The 24527-nt window shown below is 46.4% G+C and overlaps 1 protein-coding gene across 5 annotated transcripts in view; it reads right to left on the bottom strand.

Moving 5' to 3' along the window:
* Window positions 1-24527, bottom strand: part of CARD11 (caspase recruitment domain family member 11) — a 163007-nt gene that overhangs the window by 1396 nt on the left and 137084 nt on the right. For all 5 annotated transcript variants that reach the window (XM_033914550.1, XM_033914549.1, XM_033914546.1 and 2 more), the window contains 8 exons: window positions 23582-23708; window positions 22357-22597; window positions 20730-20826; window positions 18513-18608; window positions 16361-16493; window positions 15176-15355; window positions 8569-8693; window positions 4551-4666 (listed from right to left, as the gene is read on the bottom strand). In XM_033914550.1, the coding sequence (XP_033770441.1) occupies window positions 4551-4666; window positions 8569-8693; window positions 15176-15355; window positions 16361-16493; window positions 18513-18608; window positions 20730-20826; window positions 22357-22597; window positions 23582-23708 (1115 nt within the window). The remainder of the gene's footprint in view (window positions 1-4550; window positions 4667-8568; window positions 8694-15175; window positions 15356-16360; window positions 16494-18512; window positions 18609-20729; window positions 20827-22356; window positions 22598-23581; window positions 23709-24527) is intronic.

Below are 24527 nucleotides of genomic sequence, written 5' to 3'. Positions count from 1 at the left end.
GGTGGGATGGGGGCATGGCCGGCCGGAACGGGCGGGCCTGGGGGCAGGGCCATGAGTCCGAATTTTCTGTTTGGAAAATCTGGTAACCCTATACTGATACCTTAGGTATCACTTTGCCTTTTGGAGATTTGCATTATACACTTCCCCCCTCCGTATTTGCGAATTCCGTATCTACGGATTCGCTTATTCGCGATTTTAAAACAAAAAAGTCATTTTACTTTTTCGGGCTATTTTAAGCCCTGTAAGCCCCCCCCCCTCCTTAAGCCTTACCTGGTGGTCTAGCGGGTTTGGGGGGCAGGAGCGATCTTCCTACGCTCCTGCCCTATGCAGATCGCTCACAGGAAATGGCTCGAGAGACTACGGGAGCTCAAGGCAGCCATATCCTGTGAGCGATCTGCACGGGGAAGGAGCGTGGGAAGATCGCTCCTGCCTGAAAACCCGCTAGACCACCAGGTAAGGTTTAAGGGGGGGTTCTCAAGGCTTAAAATAGCCAGGGGAAGCGGGGGTTAGGGGCAGAACCAGCCCGAATATTATTCGCGTTTTTTTAATATTCGCGGGCAGGCTCTGCCCCTAACCCCCGCGAATATGGAGGGGGAAGTGTACACACATGAACTCCTGGCTTAATCTAATACGCATGATGATATTTTCTATAAATTTGGATGTTTGTTTATAAGAATTTGTACTTAGAGGGGCATTTTCGATAGGACGTTTCCCATAAGACGTCCAAATATCGGGCAGATGAAATGGCCATTTTCAAACCTGCAAGAAGTCCAACTTTTTTTTTTCTTCAAAAATTACCTGCTAGACATCTTAGCCTAGCGAGATGTCTATCATTTTTGGTCATTTTTGAAAAATAGGATGTCCAGATTAGGGTTTCCAGATTTTCCGGACCTAAAATCCGAGCCCGTGGCCCCGCCCCCCAGGCTTGCCCAGTTCCGTCCCCCAGCCCCGCCCCCTCAACCTTTTCACTTGGGAGGACATCTACGCAATGCGCTGGTGAGATGCAATGATGTCACATGCACGCCCATGACGTCACTGCGTTGCATCCATGAATGCGCAGATACTGTCCCCAACGTCGCTCCTAGCTGGAAGCTTTTCAAAAGCTGGACAAAGTGCCGGGTTTTGAAAAGCCGTCCGCACTCCCGGACATGACCTCTAAAAGGAGAACATGTCTGGGGAAATCCAGACGTCTGGTAACCCTAGTCCAGATGAAATACGTCCAAAACAGGCCGTTTTGTGTCAGGGGGACTGGCCACAAAGACATGCCAGCAGAGCAGTGGGGCACCTTAGTGGGCACTGCTGTGAACTTCACATAAAAGGCACTAGGTATACATTAGAGAATGACACGGTGGCTGTTACCCGTGGGTTGGGGTAGAGAGGAACAGACGCTGAAGGGAACTGGGGAAGATGGGGTGCGAAGGAACAGACGCTGAAGGGAACTGGGGAAGGTGGGGTGCGGAGGAACATACGCTGAAGGAAACTGGCGAAGGTGGGGTAGAAAGGAACAGATGCTGTAGGGAACTGGGAAAGGAGGGGTGGAGAGGAACAGACGCTGAAGGGAACTGGGGAAGGTGGGGTGGGGAGGAACAGATGCTGAAGGGAACTAGTGAAGGTGGGGTGGGGAGGAACAGACTCTTAAGGGAAATGGGAAAGAGAAAGATTCCAGACTATGGGGGGAGTAGAGGGAAGAAGAAGGGTGGCAGACCAATTGGGGTGGGGGTGGACGGAGAGATGGAAGGGAGAGGCACAGTAACAGAGAATATGGAAGAGACAGAAAAGGCAGATGGTGGATGGAAGGAAATGAATGAGGAGAAGATGAGGAAAACAGAAACCAGACAACAAAGGTAGAAAAAAAATTTATATTTTTTTTGCTTTAGGATAAAGTAGTATATTAGTTGTGTTGATAAAAATTTATAAACAAAGCCTTGCCAGCTGAGGCTTGTATGAATGCTGTGGGGATGGGTACGGGGCAGGGACAGTGGTCGCGGGGACGGGGGGGGGGGGGGGGGGGGGACAGGGACGGTGGTTGTGGTGACGGGGGCAAATTTTTTCCCCTGTGTCATTTTCTAGTATATATCTCACTATAACTTCCTTATAATATATGGTGAGCCCTTCAAAACTGCCCTAAAATCTACTACACCCACCTGTCTACCACCCCCATAGCCCTTCTGGTTGCAGGTCACCTATAGGGAGTACAGTAGGATTTTGGTGTGTTTTTGTGAGATCACATTTTCCATCATAACAACTCACTTTCTACACATGATACACTCCCCTGAGGAAATTACCTGCCGGTGAATCTCTGAGGGTGTGAGGCTCGTAGGACCTATTAATTTTCTTTGACTGCAGCTGCTATTTGCTCCCCCCTCCCCCCCCCCACCCCTGAAGCTGCCATCCTAGGTGATTGCTTTTTTTTGCTTAATGGTTAAAGCCAGCCCTGACTCTGGCTTCCCAGAAGAACTGCAGCTTTTTTTGGTGCGAGACCCACTGTAGTGAATGATACAATCAGTTCTGAGTGTTTCAGTGACAGTGAGAGACAGGAACATAACAGAGAGCAACAGAAAGAAAGAGAGAGAGATAGTGTGCATGCAAAAAGAGATGACTCAGAAAGAGACCAACAGAAGCTTGTCCCGAAAGGGTCCAGAGAAGAGCGACTAAAATGGTTAAGGGGTTGGAGGAGTTGCCGAACAGCGAGAGATTAGAGAAACTGGGCCTAGAGGGTACATGATCGACACATTCAAGATAATGAAGGGGATAAGGACAGGTTGTTCACCCTCTTCAAGGTAGGGAGAACGAGAGGGCACTCTCTAAAGTTGAAAGGGGATAGATTCCGTACAAACGTAAGGAAGTTCTTCTTCACCCAGAGAGTGGTAGAAAACTGGAATGCTCTTCCGGAGGCTGTCATAGGGGAAAACACCCTCCAGGGATTCAAGACAAAGTTGGACAAGTTCCTGCTCAACTGGAAAGTACGTAGGTGAGGCTGGGCTCATTTAGAGCAATGGTCTTTGACCTGTGGGCCGCCGCGTGAGCACAATGGACCACTGGTCTGACCCAGCAGCAGCAATTCTTATGTCCCATTCTTATTCGTTTAGATGAGGTGGTTCATAACATACTAACATATGCAATGTGTTGCAGAAATAGTAAGTATGGTAAACCCCGTAACCCAAGCTTTGGCAAAGAAGGACCAGTTGGTCCACCCAGTCAGCCCAATGTGGGAGCTATTTTCAGTGCAGGTTGTCCTAAAAAAGAATGTCGATCAAAGGAAAAGGAACAGAAACCCCACGTAAAATCCAACGGGATAGAACGCGTCAACCTTGAGACAAACAATCTTTATTTCTATGAACTCAAATTAAAATACAAGTAAAGGCACATGAATTAAAAGTCCTATAAACGTAATGTCCTTGTTGTGGAATAATCCAGTTGATGACCCGAGACAGTCCATGTTTTGGCCTCCAGGTGGAGGACTGTCAGAGGGGTATGGTTATTGGTCCACTAGGTGTCACTGTGGTGCTGGGAATACGAACTTTAATAATAACTCCCGGGAGATATTTGCATTACTCTGGTTTCGAGTTTTGGCTTTTTTTTTTTTTTAACGAGTCCTGATATGTTACAAGCATTTTAAAGTTTGTATTCCCAGCAGCAGAGTGACACCTAGCGGACCAATAACCACACCCCTGAGGCAGACCTCCACTTGGAGGCCGAAACACGGACCGTCTCGGGTCATCAACTGGACCATTCCAAATCAAGGACGTTACGTTTATAGGACTTTTAATTCATGTGCCTTTACTTGTATTTTAATTTGAGTTCACAGAAATAAAGATTGTTTGTCTCGGTCCACCCCCCCCCCCCCAAAATTCGCGGGGGGTTCCGTTCCAGGAGCACCCGCGAATTTTGAAAAAACCGCAAATGAGGTTTAGGAGCGGCTCAGAGGCAGGGGAGGCAGAAGAAGGAAGCTGGGGGCAGCGGCGGGTGATTAAAATCGGGGCGCGGGATCCTTCTCAGGTCATTGCTGACCGCCTCTTCCGGGAACTAAAGTCAGGCTACACCAATCAGGAGCTGCTTTCACACACTACTGGCGTGTCAAAGCAGCTCCCGATTGGTGTAGCCTGACATCGGTTCTCGGAAGGGGCGGTCAGAAAATACCACGAAAGACTGGGTCTCCAAATTCGCAGGGGAGTACTGTAATGCAGAGAATGGGAACATGAAATACTTATAATAATAATAATAATAATAATTTTATTCTTGTATACCGCCATACCCAAAAAGTTCTAGGCGGTTCACATTCATTAATTAAGGTCTACGGTGATACACGGATTTACAAAATTTTGACAAAATTACAAAATTACAGAATTTTAACAAAAAAAATTTACAAAATTACAGAATTTTAACAAAAAAATTACAGGCAATGAAGAGGAGGGGCGAGGGGAAAACTATAACTGAGATTTAGCAGGGGTAATGGTAAGACAGAAGGTAGGGTTGGTAAGCGATAGCGAGAGTGAGATCAAGTGTGGAGGGGGGGAGGAGAGGGAGCAGAAGGACAAGCTATACGTTACCTGAACCTTTTCATGTTTTTTTCAGAAACCTTGATGAAAAGAACAATTGGGTAGATCTGTGCTTTGATCAAATCCTTGACACAGCTCAGTCCAACTTCAAGCAGACAGTGCTTGTTCTGAAAACAATAGAGTCTTGTTAAAATGCACAACATACATGATGACTGCACGTAATCTAAAACAGTGTTTTTCAACCTTTTCCCACCTATGTACCGGCAGAAATAAAAGAATTATTCTATGGACCGGCATCGGTCCGTGGACCAGCGGTTGAAGAACACTGGGCTAAGTCGTGGACCAGACCCCCCCCCCCATCTCTACCCAATGTCCACCCCAGACCCCGCCCCCATAATAGTACTAATTGCACCTTGCACGTCCCGTGCCTCATCTGGAAGCCTTCCCTCTGACGTTGCAACATCAGAGAGAAGGCTTCCGGTTCAGGCGCAGGAGGTGCGTAGGAGCCACTGCCCGTGGCTTTGTGCACTGAATCAGTGAGGAAGAGGGAGTTGGCTCGAAGATAACGCCGCATCGATCGCACCGTGGACCGGCGGTTGAAGAACACTGTTTTGGGCCTGATGCACGTGCTGGCCCTGTGGACCGGCAGGAAATTTCTGTGGACCGGCACTGGTCCATGGACCGGTGGTTGAAGAACACTGATCTAAAAGCTTTACACCCACTGTTCATCCCGGGTACTGGGAAGGTCCTGGATTTAGTCATAGCATAGCCACACGTTACGAGATGTGTGTGCCCTTCCAAAGAAAAGGTTGGCACTATTTAGCTGGCTGGGTCTTAGCCAGCTGGGAACGGCTCTCTGCCGGGTAAGTACCACTTAGCCGGCTATTCGCTAACAGGCAGCTAATCTCCCGCTGAATATCCATTTTGCCGGATTAGCTGTGTTACGTGACGCAGCCGGTCGCCACTAATATTCAGCGGCAGGCTGGCTATGGCTAGTAGCTAGATAGACCCACCTGAAAAAGCAGGTCTATCTTTTGCCACTTTGCCTTAGCTGGTACCCTTCTCTTCCACTGCCAATTCCAGACTTCGTTCCTTTCATCTAGCTGCCCCCTATGCCTGGAAAACTTACCCGAGTTTGTCCGTCAAGCCCCTTCCCTTGTTTAAAAGCACACTGAAAACCCACCTTTTTGATATAGCTTTCAATCCTTAACCCTACTCCTCTGCCCTCCAACCCAGCCCACTGATTAACCCTTCCCCTTAACTGTATCCATGACATCCTATTTGTCGGTCTTGTCTGTTTAGATTGTAAGCTCTTTTGAGCAGGGACTGTCTTTGTGACTCTGTACAGCGCTGTGTGCATCTGGTAGCGCTATAGAAATAATTCATAGTAGGAGTGTGAAGAGTTTCAGTCTTTGGGAAGCAGAGCTGAGATTGTGATGTCATAATGCCTCATTCCACCAATAAGAGCCAACCTCCTCAGTGATGTCACAATGGCTTGATTGTCCTGGACTCCCCTCTGCCCTCCAACCCAGCCAGCTGATTAACCCTTCCCCTTAACTGTATCCATGACATCCTGTTTGTCTGTCTTGACTGTTTAGATTGTAAGCTCTTTCGAGCAGGGACTGTTTTCTTACTCTTTGTGACTGTGCAGTGCTGCGTGCGTCTGGTAGCGCTACAGAAATAAGTAATAGTAGCAGAATATCGGCTTGGCTGGCTAAGACTGAGGCAGTAAATTTTGACCTGGATATTCAATGCCGGTGGCTGGCAAGAACATGATTTTGCCCCATCTTGCGGCGACTTATCCAGGCCGACTGTTTCTCAGCAAAAGCACTTGTTTTTATACCCTGCAACCTTCAGCTTTGTGCGAGATTATACATCTACCACTGATGCAGGCTTTTGAAGCTGAAATACAGACCTTGTCTGGTCCTTTTTACACCAATATAAGAATTTATATTGTGTACTAATTCCCGGTTGATGTGTACTGTCCCGTTCCCACTCTCTTTGCATTTATTTGGTTTCTGTGGGGTTTTCTTTGTTGTTTTTATACGTACCTCTTGGTGCCAGCTTAGAGAATTGCCACGCATGTGTTTAAATATTTGCATATATTCAGCGTTGCTGTCTGCAAAAACAGTGCTGAATATAGTCTCTCGAGATTACTATGGGAGCACATGGCAGCCATTTCTTATTGGCGATCTGCACGGGGCATGAGCGTAGGAAGATCGCTCCTGCACCGAAAACCCCACTAAAGCACCAGGTAAGGCCAGGATGCCGGGGGGAAGGCGGGAGGGGAGTGGGTAAGGTCCGAAATAAATTTTTTTCCCCCTAAAAAAAAAAAAAAAATGCGAATAACCGAATCTGCGGATGCTGAAACCGCGGATTTGGAGGGGGAAGTGTTGTACCTAAATTTTTCATTTATATTTTAGGATGAAAAAGTGTGCATTATAGTAACATGAATGAGACCGGCTTAGAGCCCGGGCAAAGTAGAGCCACACAGTAGGTTCAGGTAAACAGAAAATACTTAAATATTCTAGGTATTGGGGTCCTGTAAGCCTCAGAGGCAAGGGAAAAATATAACGAGTCCTGTTTCTGCTGGCCACAGCGTGCACTACTATCTCTAGTCAAAAACATTCATCAGCTGGTCCCTGGCTTGGGCTAAGCGTACAGTTTTCCAAGGTCCCAAGTTGAACTTGGCCTACCTGCTGATGCAGTTCACAGATATGTGGCGGCGGCAGTCCAATGGACTTCCGTTGCTTCCCTCTGGGCCTCCCTAACCTAGTTATGCCACAAGCTTTTATACTTCCTGGACCATGCCCTCCTGGCTCGTGTGTCATTTCCCCCCCTCCCCTGAGGCGGGACTGTAAGGGAGCAGTATCAAAGGAGAGGGCTAGTGTTCGATAGACTCTCTCACAGCTTGTATAATAACAGCCGTGCTTCATTTTTTTTTTTTAACTTAAATTCTCCTTCCTTGAATTCATTTGTTTGCTGTTACCAATATGTTCATTTGGAATTCTGAGGAGGCTCAGCACAGTAGTGCCTCAGGTTAAGAAGATTCAAAATACTTAGGGTTACCAGATTTTACATCAGTAAAATCCGGACCCTTAGATTCGCCCACCCAGGCCCGCCCAGTTTCACCCATCTCTGCCCTGTTATGCCCCAGCTCTGCCCCCCAGCCCCACCCCCTCTGCCTGTTCATCAGGCAGGAAGGCATCCGCGCATGCACGGATGAGACACAATGTCACGCGCATGGCGCCTTGCGCGTGACGTCACCGCATTGCACGCATGCATGCCCCCCTCCCGATGCGATTTCTTTTCAAAACCCAAAGTGCCGGGTTTTGAAAAGTCGTCCGGACCCCCGTACATGTCCTCAAAAGACGTCTGGTAACCCTAAAAATACCGGACATCCATCATGTAGCCCTACCACCCTTCACTTTACCTCCACCACCTAAAGCAAATTATCAAGGAAGGGAGGAGGCAGCAGAAGATAGGAATACATGATGGGTGTATTTCTGGAAAAATTTCAGAGTCCCTGCTGATCTAACATTATTATTTTTTTTTCATCTTTTCCCACAGATGCATCCACAACCTACTTATCCCATCAGGTGGCGCATTCCAGATCGTTTCACACCACTAAGAATACAATTTCAAAACAAAATATCTCTAAAATTCACATAATTCTCAGAAAGTTTAAAAAAAAAAAAAAAATCAATTTTTCCTCATGTTTATAAGATCTAGTCCCCAGAACGCTTGGGTACGCCTGTGCTTTGAGGTTCACTGTCTGTGTGTAAATACAGCGATTCGAGCAACACTGTCAGAGAGCCACGCACAGCAATCCCTCAGATGGGCCGGCTCGCACGGGGAAAGAAGTGACTTAACTAACGAGGATTTTTCTCTGGTCCCGTAAGACCGAGCCACTGTAATTCAACTTCAACCCACAAATACATTTCAAGGAGCAGCTTGGAAAATGTGACCCTTCGGCAGTAGCAGACGACAGCATTTTGATTACGGGGTGAAAAACAAAAATGAATGAGTGAAACACGATGAACTATTTGCGGTGCACTGCGAGACTTACCTTAGCTGTCACAGCTTCGATGTTTAGTGGCGTGATGCATTCGTAACTGTTTAGATTCTTTTCCCGGGAATAGATAACAGCTTCTGCCTTCTGCTTTCTGTTGAACTCCTCCTTTGATACGATATCTGGAAAAAGACACGATACCCTTGGCCAAGTTTTTCCGAAAGATGAATTATCCGACAACTAAACGGAAGGCACGGTTGCACAGCTCATGGTATCACAGCTTGCTTCTTATGTCGATTTGCACACATGCCAAAGAGACGTACAAGTCAGTATATGCAAACGTTTTGGTTGGTGTTCTTTTTAAGTATCAGCTGTGGCATTGAAATATGTTAACTTAAATCGGAAAGGGTTTTTTCACTCTCTGGAAACTTAGATCCATCAAATCATATTTCGAAACGTCAGCATTCAGAACCCTGGTTCAATCCTGGAACAAACTCCCACTCCAGGTGATAAAGGCCAGCAGCGTGACGGATTTTAAGAAAAAATGGGATACTCACGTGGGATCTTTAAGGGAGTGAATTCAGGGGGGGGGGGATACTTGGAATGGGCAGACTTGGTGGGCTATATCCCTTTTCTGCCGCTTTTTTCTATGTTTCTATGTTTCTATGATGGCAGATAAAGGCCAAATGGCCTCAGCATCCACTATCTCCTCCTCTCCCTATTGGCTAAGGCTCTTAACATTTGCATCTCCTCTTCCTATTGGCTAAGGCTCTTTACACCTGCATTGTGAGGTCATAGGGCTTTATGGTTATAGAAACAGACTCCCACTCCAGGTGATAAAGGCCAGCAGCGTGATGGATTTTAAGAGAAAATGGGATACTCACGTGGGATCTTTAAGGGAGTGAATTCAGGGGGAGGGGGATACTTGGAATGGGCAGACTTGGTGGGCTATAGCCCTTTTCTGCTGCTTTTTTCTATGTTTCTATGATGGCAGATAAAGGCCAAATGGCCACAGCATCCACTATCTCCTCCTCTCCCTATTGGCTAAGGCTCTTAACATTTGCATCTCCTCTCCCTATTGGCTAAAGCTCTTTACATCTGCATTGTGAGGTCATAGGGCTTTATGGTTATAGAAACAGACTCCCACTCCAGGTGATAAAGGCCAGCAGCGTGACGGATTTTAAGAAAAAATGGGATACCCACGTGGGATCTTTAAGGGAGTAAATTCAGGGGGGGTGGGATACTTGGAATGGGCAGACTTGGTGGGCTATAGCCCTTTTCTGCCGCTTTTTTCTATGTTTCTAATCCCTCGTACTAAGTCAACTTGACTACTGTAACATCGCCTATTTGGCAATTGCCCAAAAAAATATGCGACGTTTACAATTAATGCAAAGTGCAGCGGTCGGACTAATCCTCGGGCTGAAGAAATTCGATCACGTGACACCTTACTACCGGCAGTTGCATTGGCTACCGATGGAAGCACGCGCAAAGTTTAAGTTCGCCTGCTTCTGCTTTAAAGGACTATATGGACTAGCCCCTAAATACATAACTGACTTTTTCTCCTTCTCAGCCAACAGACCCAAGAGAAGCTCACATTCGAACTTCGTTTCCCCCCCCCCCCCCAGTTAAAGGATGTAAACTGAAAAAACACCATGAACACCTTCTCTCACATCAGGCAGCATTACGGGGTAAAGATCTAGAACAATTACTCTCGCCCACTACTTACGAGGAATTCAGAAAGCACCTAAAAACTTACTTGTTCCTGAAGTATCTAGACAACTGACCCATTCATCTTTCTCCTTAATGGTTCTTTTCTCCTATTACCACTTTCTTTCCTTCACCTCTTTCAAATTCAATCAATTTGTACCTCTTTTAGTCTTTTGTAAACCGCATAGAACTTCACGGTACTGCGGTATGTAAACTGTTATTATTATTATTAACTATATTCACAGCTGCTATCTGTAGAAGTGGTAGCACTACATATATTTACATAGTGACATGCAGCCTACTCTCTATAGCTACAGGGTATTTTTGTTGGCCTAAATTTATCTATATAATTATATGGACATATGGTTGGTTATCTACAGAAACAGGAAAAACGCCCACACTCTGCCTTAACACAATTCGGATAGTGCTGGGGCAGTCTGTAAGAATTTTCAGCACCATTATCCCTTAGAGAACGACATGGGGACAGAATCTGTCCCCGTCCCCGTGGGAAACCATTCTTAAAGGACAGAAGGAAGAACCAGAGTACGAGTGGGCCCAGCCACTGACCCTCAAGCCTTGCATTGAAAAAGGTTGAGATCGACACTAAGGAACGACTCAGGATGGTTTCCTGCAGTTATCCGCAGGGATGGGGGACAAATTCTGTTCCCTTGTCACTCTGCGCTAAAATTAAGTGCCAAACTTTGAGCACTCAAACGGAACTTAGGCGGCCAAATGAGGATATACAGCCCCTAGGCATATAACTGTACTTAGGCACAATTGTATAGGTTAGTACAGTACTTAGGCCCGGATTGTATAGTGCCGATATCAGTCACGCATTGGCGCTAGTTTCCAAATTACACCTATGGGAAAGATAGAAACCGGAAATGCAGGCCAGGGTGTTCCAGGCCTACATTTCTGGTGCCTATCTCTACGTAAATTGTACCTACCTAGGCATTTTAGGCCACCTAACGCCACTTCTGACATTGGCCACGCCTACTGTGGCATTCAGCCTGCCTAAAGCGCAATTTATTTATTTATTTATTTATTTATTTAGATTTTTATCCCGTCCTCCCAATAGCTCAGAACGGTTTACAAATGAACATACACAGTGGGGAGGAACTAGACATATAAATGGTACAATAGGTTCAGTGATTGGATTTAGTTTTTGGCGAGAATTAAATACAGGGAGAGTAAGCAGAGAGAGAGAAGGGGGAAATACAGTAGTTTAGTTTAAGGAAAGTTATAAGCGCATAGGTACAATTTGTTAGTGGATAGAGTAAGAGAGGGTCATACTGGAATTTCGGGAAGGTGGTAGGAGAGTGGAGGGTGGGGCCTAAGGGGGGGAGAAGACAGAGGAGATCTTTAATTGAAGAGGAGGGTCTTTACCGATTTACGGAATGTTAATAATGAGTTCTGTTGTCTAAGTTTTATTTAGGCACCGGTAGGCGCTTCACCCTCACCATTTTTTTTGGACATTTCTAATGGCGTTCTTCCATTAACTTAGGCGTTGGTTTTAAAAAGTTCCCTTTTCGTGTATAACTGCAAAGGGATGTGTAAGAGGGTGGGGCATGGACAGTTCACACACTTAGGCACCAGATTTATAGAATATTTTAAGTTATACATTTTGGCGTCAACATTAACACAGTAACACAGTAAAAGACAGCCGATAAAGACCTGCACAGTCCATCCAGTCTGCCCAATATGGCGGCCAGAGCCACACACACCACTCTATGCAGGACAAAGTCATTAAACACTAGTTGGTAATTTACCAAGATGCCAGTCACACAGAGACAGTTAAACATGGGTGATGTTGGAACAATATATCATACTAGTATTTTAGCCCGTATATATGTCTGTCTTCTTTATTTCTGTCTCTCTTTCCCTCCCACTGTCTTTCTGTCTGTCTCTGTCCCTGGCCCTCTTTGTCTGTCTGTCTTTCTGTGTATCTCCCTGCCCCTGTGTCTTTCTTCTTTTCTTTCTGTCTCCCTTCCTCCCGCTGTCTGTCTGTCTGACTTTCTATCTATCTGTCTCTCTCCCTGCCTCCTATTCAGCACCATTTCTCTCCCACCACTTCCCTGTGCAGCAGCCAAAGCAGCATCCCCTCCCCCTCCATTTCCCTCCCCCCACACCACTTCCCTTTGCAGCAGCAGCGTTTCCCTTTTCCCTTCCAGCGGTCTGGCCGGCTCCCTTAGTCCCTTACCACCCCCCCTTCCCTTCCCTTCCTGTGGTTCTGACTACGAACCTGGCGATTCCAGCAGCGTGTGCAGTAGTCTTCACACGCTGCTTCGGGTCCTTCTACTGCCCTGATTTACTCTGGCACGTCCCTGATGACATCATCAGAGACGCGGCAGAGCAAATCAGGGCAGTAGAAGGGCCCGAAGCAGCGTGTGAAGACTGTTGCACACGCTGCTGGAATCGCCAGGTTCGTAGTCGGGACCGCGGGAAGGGAAGGGGGGGCGGCAAAGGACTCGGGTCCCGGGCGGCGGGGGTCAGCGCAAGAGCCGGGGCGGAAAGTTACTGGGCTCCTTGGGTCTGTCGCGGAGGCCGGGCCGGCTCGAGGCTGAGGGAGAGCGGTGCGAGGTGGATAGTAGGGAGGCCCGATGCCTTGCACGCTTGTGACGCTCCCGCCGGCTTCTTAGTCCTTTTCTGCATCTGCTCTCCGCCGACAGCTCTCCTCCAGGCAGCTGCCATTCCGCATGTCCTGGAGTCCTACGTAGTAAGCGCGCATGCGCACTCTTGCCGGCCACATCCCGACAGATCAGATCTCAGGGAACATGCAGCGAGAGTGCTCATGCGCACTTAGCGTTTTATTATTATAGATAATCAAAGGTATTGACCCCTCCCCTCCCGTGAGCACCGCTCAGCTGGTAAGTCCCTCCTATTTGTGCCCTTCTCTTCAACTGCCATCTCCAGACTCCATCCTTTCTGCCTTGCTGCACCATATGTTTGGAACAAGCTGCCCAAATCCCTACGGCAGGGACCGTCTATAAATGTCAACCCACCTCTGTGAGAGTGCTTTCGACTCCCAACTCCTCTCACCTTGGGTTCTGCATCCCCTACCCTCTATGTCATGTCTGTCTGTCCAAGTTAGATTGTAAGCTCTTCTGAGCAGGGACTGTCTATAAATGTCAACATGTACAGCGCTGTGTACTCCTTTCAGTGCTATATAAGTGATAAGTAGTAGTAGGTCAAGGCAGTAGACAATCTATAACATAAAATAATGGAAAGGAACTACAAATTTTGACAGGACAGATCCAGCCATACATGCATACAAACATAATATACCACTGTCGCTGGCACAGTGGCTGTGGCTGGAGGGCACCCGGAAATGCTTGAATGTTGACGTGATGGTGTCATGCGCTTGCGCGGATGTCCTCCAGCCGCAGCCCTGAGCCTCCTATTACTGCCTGTTGGGGTGCTGCAGAAGGAGAGGCGAGGAGAAGGAGCAGAGGCGAAGCTGACGGCTGACTGACCACAGGACGTGCCTCTTGCCGCGAGAGGCACGTCCTGTAAGCAGTCAGCTAGTACTGGCGCCTCTCCTCCTTGCTGGCATCTGGGGGCACACCTGGAATTCTTCGGGGCACACAGTTTGCGATACACTGTAACAATACAACCCCAAAGGGAATTAATACAGAGATTCCAGGAAGCACAGAAAGGTGATAAACAGTCCCGTATATATTTAGAGGAAGACCACAACCTCACTGCTTTACCCTGCGGTTCAGTCTGACAGCTGCAGTCTGTTTATCTGCAGAACTGATAAGCCATCTATTGAAAAAATACAACAAGCTGGTATAAAAAACACAGACATGCTCATCGCCGTTGATTTACAGTATCAATAATCTTTTTCAAAGGTCGGCATTCTCTCCAGCATTGGATATGGGAGAAAATATCCTCACATGAACCCTGTGGAGAAGGTGATGTTCAAGATGCAGGCTTTTTTGAAAGTACAGTCAAATAATCCGCATGATGGGATACCTAAGACCTAAGCGACTGGGGACCATGGACCCAACACGGTCTGTGCTTCGACAAAACTGTCTTCCTCAGGGGTCCCTTAAGGTCCTAATGCCAAAACTCGCGAATCAAAGACTAAAAACGATCCTGGGCAAAAACTCGGTTGAGAAGTCCTCAAAAGCGGGAGAAAGGTACCACAAGGCAGTGGATAACTAAACGGCTGCTAGGCTGATCTACCACTAGCGATGTGATAATTCAAAAACAACAATTTCACAGAATATTTCATTTTATGCCTCTTGCAAAGAGAAATAGCACATTTTTGTTTGTGGTAACAGCGGTCAACATAGATGGATTTAAGAGAGGGCTGAAGGGTCACATAAATGTGGATAGTCTCATAGCACTGTCCTTTTAAATGACTGAATGTATAAGAGCATAAGAACATAAGAATAGCCAGTAGCCCGTTCTCACGGTGGCCAATACAGGTCACTAGTAACTGGCCAAAACCCAAAAAGTAGCAATATTCCATGCTGCCAATCCAGGGCAAGCAGTGGCGTCCCCCATGTCTTTCTTAATAACAGACTATGGACTTTTCCTCCAGGAACTTGTCCAAACCTTTCTTAAAACCAGCTACGCTATCCGCTCTTACCACAATCTCTGGCAATGCGTTCCAGAGCTTAACTAATCTCTGAGTGAAAAAATATTTCCTCCTATTGGTTTTAAATGTATTTCCCTGTAACTTCACCACGTGTCCCTTAGTCTTTTTGACAGAGTGAAAAATTGATCCACTTGTACCCGTCCTACACCACTCAGGATTTTGTGGATTTCAATCATATCCCCCCTCAGCCGTCTCTTCCAAGCTGAAAAGCCCTAACCTTTTTAGTCTTTCCTCGTACAAGAGGAGTTCCATCCCCTTTATCATCTTGGTCGCTCTTCTTTGAACCTTTTCTAGTGTTCAGTTTAAATTCTTAAAGCATTGATTATAAGACATCACTTGAGGCTGCTTTACCTGGCTTACACAGGTTGAACTCCAAGGCACCACTTGAATTAAGAAGTTTGTGTACCAAGCTCTTGGCCAGCATGGTGGGTGCAAAGACGACAGGGCGCCGGCGATCACAGTGGAATGGGTGCACCAGACTGTAAGGGATTAGACTGAACTGCTTTGTGATGTCACTTTCAGGGTCCACATCTGACAAAACACAAGGTATTTTTTATCAACACTACGGGAGAGGATGCAGGAAGACATTCATCAAAAGAGGCCATTTTGAATGTGTTTGGGGAGGGGGAGGGAGAGAGTGCTGGAAGACATTCATCAAAAGAGGCCATTTTGAATGTGTTTGGGGAGGGGGGGAGAGGGTGCTGGTAGACATTCATCAAAAGAGGCCATTTTGAATGTGTTTGGGGAGGGGAAGGGTGCTGGAAGACATTCATCAAAAGAGGCCATTTTGAATGTGTTTGGGGAGGGAGAAGGAGACAGAGGGTGCTGGAAGACATTCATCAGAAAGGAGAACATTTTATACATGATTGGAGGAGGAGGTTTTTTAGAACACTTTCCATGACTTTCTAGATCTGTACATAGTGCTTATATGTATTTGTTCTTCACTTTAGCAGTTGGTTTGTCTAACGACATAATTTCTGTTACATTTTGCAGCCATTCATTTTTATAAGGGGCAGTTGGTCTTTTGCAAAAATGAGTAATTACACATCTAATTGACAACAGATGATCTGATAATATGGATTGATGAGAAATTTAGGGGTCCTTATACTGAAGATTAGTAAAAGGGCCTCTAAACTAAAGGGTACAATTTTAAGAGTATTTTAGTCTTTTTTTACTCAAAATCAGAAGACTTTATCTGTTCCATTCCTCAGTGTTAATGTATTTCTAGAAATTTAATTCATTTCTTGGTTATGTTTGTTCATAAAGGGCTCCTTTTACGCAGGTGCGTTAGAGCCTGCAGAGTTAGGTGCGATGCAGAGTTTTGTTTTAAAAAAACAACAACACGTGAATAACCGAATCCGCGGGTACTGAAACCGCGGATTCGGAGGGGTTACTGTACAAAACTGCCCTTCCTACCCCGGCCTTCCCTCATCTCTATCTTTTCACAGGGCACAATTCATGGTTTTGCCTCAGGGAATCGCGCAGGAGCCTTGGTTGCGGGACGAAGAAGCCCATCTCCGCGCTTCATTTCCGTACCTTCCTGTTTGTCGGGCGAGAGCTTCACAACTTCCAAGGACGACCTCCCCAGACCTGGAGAGCAGCCTTTGACTATACGAACCCGCTCGTTGCTGTTCATCCTTTTGTACTTGTTCTCGCACCTGCTGACAAACTGAAACAACAGACACAGATTTGGCCTCCGGTTCTTTCCGTGAGAAGGAAAAGAAACTGCCTTTCCCCCCACCCCCCCCTTTCTTCTCTTTGTCACTGTTATTACCAGCCAAGGACAAAGAGCTACAGTACCCGTGACAGAGAAAACAGTGTGTGCTGTACTTCATTCGCGGCATCAGAGGTGTGAAAAGGCACAAAACGCTAAACAATGGAAGATTTGTGTGAGGCTAATAAAGCCATAGACATCCACATCCCTTTTACATCGCTCACGCGGCCGAGACTCACCCTAGAAACATAGAAAGATGACGGCAGAAAAGGGCTATAGCCCATCAAGTCTGCCCACTCTACTGACCCACCCTAGGGAAACAGCCAGGCCCAGATGGGATTGGAAGATAGATGGACTCTTAATTTGAAAGCATTCCTACAGGCAAACATCAGCTTTTGCACGTGTAGACTGCACACACCTGTAAACGATGATTTTAGGTAGGGTTCCCTTGTCTGTATAAGACTCTGGTGAGACCTCATTTAGAACACTGTGTACAATTCTGGAGGCCGCACCTTCAAAAAGATATAATAAGGATGGAGTTGGTCCAGAGGAAGGCTACTAAAATGGTGTGTGGTCTTCATGATAAGGCGTATGGGGACAGACTTAAAGATCTCAATCTGTATACTTTGGAGGAAAGGCCGGAGAGGGGAGATATGATAGATGTTTAAATACCTACGTGGTGTAAATGTGCATCTCTTTCATTTGGAATGAGAGGGCATAGGATGAAGTTAAGAGGTGATAGGCTCAGGAGTAATCTAAGGATGAGGTAATGGAGATGGAGACTATGTCTGAATTCAAGAGGGTTTGGGATAGGCGCCTGGGATCTCTTAGAGAGAGGAAGAGATAATTGTTACTGCGGATGGGCAGACTGGATGGGCCATTTGGCCTTTATCTGCCATCATGTTTCTATAACCATAAAGCTATATGACCTCACAATGCAGATGTAAAGAGCCTTAGCCTATAGGAAGTGGAGATGCAAATGTTAAAAGCCTTAGCCAATAGGGAGAGGGAAGATATAAGAGACGTTCAAATACCTATGTAGTGTAAATGTGCATGAGTCGACTCTCTTTTATGTGAAAGGAAACTCTACAATGAGACAGCAGAGGATGAAGTTAAGAGGCGACAGGCTCCGGAGTAATCTAAGGAAATACGTTTTTACAGAAAGGGTGGTAGATGCGTGGAACAGTCTCCCGGAAGAGGTGGTGGAGACAGAGACTGTCTGAATTCAAGAGGGCCTGGGATAGGCACGTGGGATCTCTCGGACAGAGAAAGAGATAATGGTTACTGCGGAAGGACAGACTAGATGGGCCATTTGGCCTTTATGTGCCGTCATGTGTCTATGTTTCTGCGCACATGTGTGTCATATCATCGTGTTGACATCTGGGCATGCACAGAGACCCTCTAGACATGGCCCCGAGCTCGGGGACGGAGACATGAGGTTCCCTTGGGGGTGGGGCAGGAGTGGAACAGAGGTGAGGCTGGGGGCAGAAGGGGCGGGGCCAGGTGTCCTCTTTTTTTTTTTTTAGAGAAATCTGGTAACCCTACCCTATCATCACCCTTCCCAAAGTGTATGCAGCTGTTTATATTAATATACTGTTCTTATATTTGAAAATAAATAAAACTTGCTGAACTGAAAAAAAACAAAAAAAAAACAGCATCATACTTTGTTTTGTACATATTTACAAGATGAGGATCATTTCCAAGCTTGTGTGAGTGCCAGGACTTATTTTGTCTTGAAAGCAGCTGCTCTTTCTTACACTCCTCCCAAAAGCTCCAACCCTAGGTCACTGCCTAGTTGTGGCTGTTGATTAAGTCGGCCCTGCTCAAAGAGGTCAGTTTGTATAGGTATTCATCTTAACTACGAGGAAAAATAAACCCAGGAGGCTCAATACCTTCTCGTCAGTAGAGACATGAATTTATTCAGCCCTTTATGAAAACTCTTTATTTTACTTGGGAGAAGATGAATACCGTTACCTGTAGGATTTGTCCAAACAGGAAGCTTGCTCGGGAGAGACGAGGACTCACCCTGGGGTCACTCTGAGATGAAAGCTCTTCAGGTTGCAGTGTATTCTTTAAAGGACAACATGGGAAATCACCATTAAACGCAGAAAGAAGCCTCCGACTATTCTAATTCAACATGATTGGTGCAATGGACTGAGAACCAGAAACCCCCCCCCCCCCCCCCAGAATCCCACTGATGGTCCTTGTGACCCTGGGTAGATGTGAATTGCTTGTTTACTCTTTCCAAAAATACTAGGACTAGGGGGCATGCCCTGAAGCTACTAAGTGGTCGATTTAAAACAAAACAAACCAGAGAAAATATTTCTTCACTCAACGTGTAATTCAATTCTGGAATTTGTTGCCGGAGAATGGGGTGAAATCAGTTAGCTTAGAAGGGGAAATCCGCTGCTTATTCCTAGGATCAGCAGCATAAAATCTGTTTTACTACTTGGGATCTAGCTAGGTACGTGGGATCTGGGTTGGCCACTGTTGGAAACAGGATACTGTGTTTGATGGACCTTCGGTCTGTCCCAGTACGGCAACTCTCATGTTGTTATGTGAACCAAGTATAGGACAATCAAGTCATTATGACATCACTGATGAGGTTGGCCCTTTGACATTGGTGGAATGAAGCATTATGACATCACAATCTCAGTTCTGGTATGTTGCTACTAATTGAGTTTCTGCTGTGTATTTGGGACCTGGGTTGGCCACTGTCGGAAACAGGATACTAGGCTTGATGGACCTTCGGTCTGTCCCAGTACGGCAACTCTCATGTTGTTATGTGAACCAAGTAAAGGATAATCAAGTCATTATGACATCACTGATGAGGTTGGCTCTTTGACATTGGTGGAATGAGGCATTATGACATCACAATCTCAGCTCTGGTATGTTGCTACTAATTGAGTTTCTGCCGTGTATTTGGGACCTGGGTTGGCCACTATCGGAAACAGGATACAGGGCTTGATGGACCTTCGGTCTGTCCCAGTACGGCAACTCTCATGTTCTAACCACTTAACCCTCCAATATATCAGGTATAAACTTAGGGGTCCCTTTACTAAGGTACGAGCTAAAGCCATTTTTACTTCCCTCCCTCTTCTGATGCTACTGCCTGACAATGACACTGACCAATGAAGCTGCATCCTGTTGGGGTCGGGCAGTAGCATCAGAAGAGGGGGAAGGGGGGGGGACAGGTTGCCATAATCTCTTGAGCCGGCTCTGAAAATATCCCATAGATTATGAGCCCTCTAGGGACATGGAAATAACCTTTGTACCTGAATGTATAAGTACTGGTTTTAAGAAAGGTTTGGACAATTTCCTGGAGGAAAAGTCCAGAGTCTGTTATTGAGAAAGACCTGGGGTAGCCACTGTTTGCCCTGGATCGGTAGCATGGAATGTTGCCTCTCTAGGGATTCCGGAATCTTGTTATTCTTTGGGATTCTAGAATCTTACTATTCTTTAGGATTCTGAATGGAATGTTGCCTCTCTGGGGATTCCAGAATCTTGTTATTCTTTGGGATTCTAGAATCTTACTATTCTTTAGGATTCTGAATGGAATGTTGCCTCTCTGGGGATTCCGGAATCTTGTTATTCTTTGGGATTCTAGAATCTTACTATTCTTTAGGATTCTGAATGGAATGTTGCCTTTCTAGGGATTCCGGAATCTTGTTATTCTTTGGGATTCTAGAATCTTACTATTCTTTAGGATTCTGAATGGAATGTTGCCTTTCTAGGGATCCCGGAATCTTGTTATTCTTTGGGATTCTAGAATCTTACTATTCTTTAGGATTCTGAATGGAATGTTGCCTCTCTGGGGATTCCGGAATCTTGTTATTCTTTGGGATTCTAGAATCCTACTATTCTTTAGGATTCTGAATGGAATGTTGCCTCTCTGGGGATTCCGGAATCTTGCTGCTCTTTAGGATTCTGAATGGAATGTTGCCACTCCTTGGGTTTTGGCCAGGTACTATTAACTTGGATTGGCCACCGTGAGAACGGGCTACTGGGCTTGACCCAGTAAGGCTATTCTTATGTTCTAATGTAACACACCTTCAGCTACGACTGAACAACCTTGAACAAAATCCAAATGTACATCGTCTGCTTTTTCTTTCTCTACCGACCCACCTAGTTTCTTGTTTTCATCGAGCTTCCAAATGCCCCATTCACAAGTTCAAAATGACTAATTCTTACCCTTATTCCTCGGAGTGTACTGTACGAACTCTCGGTCTCATCCTTGCTGCCTCTGTGCATTAAGCGTTGGAGCTTTACCAAGAGGAGTTGCTGGGCCCTGTGGGGTGAATTTAAAACACCGTGAACTGCATTCAGACGGCTTCTGGAGCACGGAAGAAAGAAGACGAAAGTTGCTTAAGACCCATTTGTGTGTTCAAGCTGGTGTCAGGTCAAAAGTGCGCTGGGACAAAGGCGCGAGCAGACAATTGAGCGCAGCGCGGAGGTGTGCGCTGAAGAAAATGACTGTTTTTAGGGCTCCGATGGGGGGGGCGTTGGGGGGAACCCCTCCCCACTTTACTTATTAGAGATCGTGCCGCATTGTGGGGGCGTTGTTGGAGGTTTAGGGGGTTGTAACCCCCCACATTTTACTGAAAACTTAACTTTTTCCCTAAAAACAGGGAAAAAGTGAAGTTTTCAGTAAAATGTGGGGGGTTACAACCCCCCACATCCCCCACAACGCCCCCACAATGCGGCGCGATCTCTATTAAGTAAAGTGGGGGGTTCCCCTCCACGACCCCCCCATCGGAGCCGTAAAAACTGTAATTTTGTGCGGTGCGCACCTCCGCGCTGCGCTCAATTGTTTGCGTGCGCCTTTGTCCCGGCGCGCTTTTGACCTGACACCATAAGCGGGAGCCCCGCCCATGTCTATGCCCCTCTTGCGCTTATGTGATATGTAAGTTACGCACATATTTGAAGAACAGCACTTAGGTGCTTCCATGGCGTGTTCACAGGTAAGGGTAAACGTGTGTGCATCGGAGCTCGTATTCTATACATTTACACACACATGGGGGCGTGTAAATGCACGTGCTTAATTTATAGGCTTGCCCTTAACATTTAGGCCCAGATTCTATGTATGGCGCACACCGGTAGGTGCCTAGATCGGGATGCTTACCTATGTAGGCGCCTAACTTAATTTTTTTTAATTGGTTAATTGGCACTGATAACAGTGCCTTTAAAATCCAATTCAAAACCAAATTTAAAAAAATTAATTTTTCGGTAGGTACCTATATCTGTAGGCATCATGTAGGCGTCTACACGGAGGTGGCTAGTGGTGCCTACCCAGAAAGCAGGCATGGTTATGGGTGGAATTTGGCCATAGATAGAGTTAGGTGCTGGTAGGCGTCTACCTTGGATGCCAGTATTTTAGGCCAAGAAAAGTGAGAGCCTAAGTTGTAGACGCCTACTGGAGCCTAACTCAATTTCAATCACAAGGACCAATTCTACAAATGGCGCCTAACTTTGAATGGCGTGGTAGATGTTGTTTCGCTAGGCACTGAGTTAAGTGCCATTTGTAGAATCAGGCCCTTATTCTAAGCTTATAGGGCCTGATATTCAGCCAGCGGCGATCAGCATTTTGTTGACCACCACCGGCGTTAAACCCAGGAAATCATTACTGGGTTGGCAGAGCTGGATAACGCATATGCGATATGCGGGCTCAGCGTTGAGCACAGTCTAAATATTGTTTACACTTTTGCCCTTCACACGTACAAGGCCCCTGAATATTTTAGGAACAGCAGTTATGCGTTTGGAACGGTCCTGAGCATATAACCGTCTTTGAATATTGACTCGCACTGCTGCCCTTACGTACCTGCTGTAGCTGGGAATCGTTCCCGTCTCCAAGTCCCTGTCATTAAACAGATCGGCCCTGGCACAAAACCACTCGTACTTCCCCATATACATGGTGTCAAGGACGTGCACGATCTCATCACACCTCAAAGACAGAGAACAGCAGTCCACCTGGCTGGAGATGTTGAGATTCAAGCGGATATAAAATGAATCCCCTGACACGATCTGCCCCTCTTCCAGTTCCTTCATCAGCTTCCTATAACCTGTAGCGATAAATAAATTAGCCGTTCAGGCAGGATAATGTGAATTACCTCCGCGAGTCTTAAATCTAGCGGCAGCTAATCCCACTTCAGGAAATAAAAGCAACTTCAGGACCCTGAAAAGAAACGAGACGGGGGAGGGGGGGGGTTTCTGAGGAAGCTGGCATTGACAAGGCATGACTGTCGCCAAGCTCCCACTGAAGACGTCCCAGGAGACACTTACAAGCCATTTCTGTTACAAAATTCACTCTCAGGGAACCTTAGCTGGCACCAACAAAGCTGGTGAACACAGAAGATTTAGAATCAGATAATAATATTAAATATTGGACTAAGGCCAGTACTGGGCAGACTTGCACGGTCTGTGTCTGTATATGGCCGTTTGGTGGGGGATGGGCTGGGGAGGGCTTCGATGGCTGGAAGGGTGTAGATGGGCTGGAGTAAGTCTTAACAGAGATTTCGGCAGTTGGAACCCAAGCACAGTACCGGGTAAAGCTTTGGATTCTTGCCAAGAAATAGCTAAGAAGAAAAATTAAAAAAAAAAAAAAAAAATTTTAAATTGAATCAGGTTGGGCAGACTGGATGGACCATTCGGGTCTTTATCTGCCGTCATCTACTATGTTACTATGGAATTAGTAAGATAAGCCGGTGGCACTACAGGAATCATAGCAGTTTTTCACAGGGTACTGCTGTGGCGCTCTGCAGATGGCGCAGAGCTTCACGCCGCAGCGTTAACCGTTGCGAAGGAGGAGCACAGCTGCGCTCATATTGCTGGCATTTAAGTCTTTCTGCAAATAAGTCTGCAACTCCTGACTCCTGCAAAGTCCATACATCATGAGCCAAAGGCGTCGAATGACGGAAGAGCCACGGTCTCTCTTCCGCAGAAAGCATAGAAACTCCCAGAGACCCAGTAACACCAGTTTAGCATACAGTGAAACGCGCAGGCCTGTGCGACAGAGCTGGGGTGGTGGTGGGGGGGGGTGGTTTTACCTTCGTGGTTTGATTTATAGTGCAGAGTAATCAGGCCGCTGCACCGCTGGATCGTCCAGTGAGCTTCTTCCTTCGTACACGTATCCAAAGGAACGCTCTGGTTTTCTGCTTTAATGCAGCCTTCCAGCTATGAATATAAAAGAGGCACTGAGAGTTAGCGTAGCTGCAGTCACGCGCCAAAGGGCTCGCTGCGGATCACACAACAGCTTCAGTAAAGCAAAAACAACAGACCTCTTGTTGGCATTCTGACTAGGTCATTACATTTTAAATAATTGGTGTGGGGGGGGGGGGGGTTCTTACTTGATTTGGCCACTAACGGCTTTAGAAGTCAACAAACCAATTGGATGTGAGCGACCCGGGACGGTGGCGACCCTTTCCCGCCCTCTTCCCTGCTCCTTCCCCCCCCCCCACCACACCCATGCCCCCACCCCTTTCCCCATACCTTTCGAACTTCCGCATGAGCAGCGAAGAACTTGCTGCCCGTGTTGGCTTCGGCGCTCCGATGTCATGTCCTCCGCAGCGGTTTTTTTTACTGCATTTCCTCTAGTTAAATGCAGAAAAAAAAAACACGCGGCGGCCATCTTGGCTCTGTACCGTCAATAGTGTATGTTCAGTTAAACTTGTTCTGGTAAGAGTTCTCTTTTTAACATCATAGAGTGCCTTATCCGTGTCGAGGTTATATTTTAACTTCAGTTCTTTATATTTGCAGTACTCCCCCGCCTCGAGAAAGGTTTGCGAAACGCGTTGGCAATAAGGGGACGAGCACTTAAAAAAAATGCTAAGTACCATTTGCTTAAGAAAGTTAAACAATGCAACTATGAAGAGAGATGAATTTACTTATTAACTTAAAAATATTTAAAAAATAGCTCATTGGGACTAGTAATAATAATAATAATTAGGGAGTTCTAGGCGGTTCACAGCAGTTAGATAAAATACAAACAATGCA

This window comes from Geotrypetes seraphini, chromosome 11, assembly GCF_902459505.1.
Source record: "Geotrypetes seraphini chromosome 11, aGeoSer1.1, whole genome shotgun sequence".
In the NCBI taxonomy this organism is placed as follows: Eukaryota; Metazoa; Chordata; class Amphibia; order Gymnophiona; family Dermophiidae; genus Geotrypetes; species Geotrypetes seraphini.
This window is presented reverse-complemented; position numbering and strand designations above follow the sequence as displayed.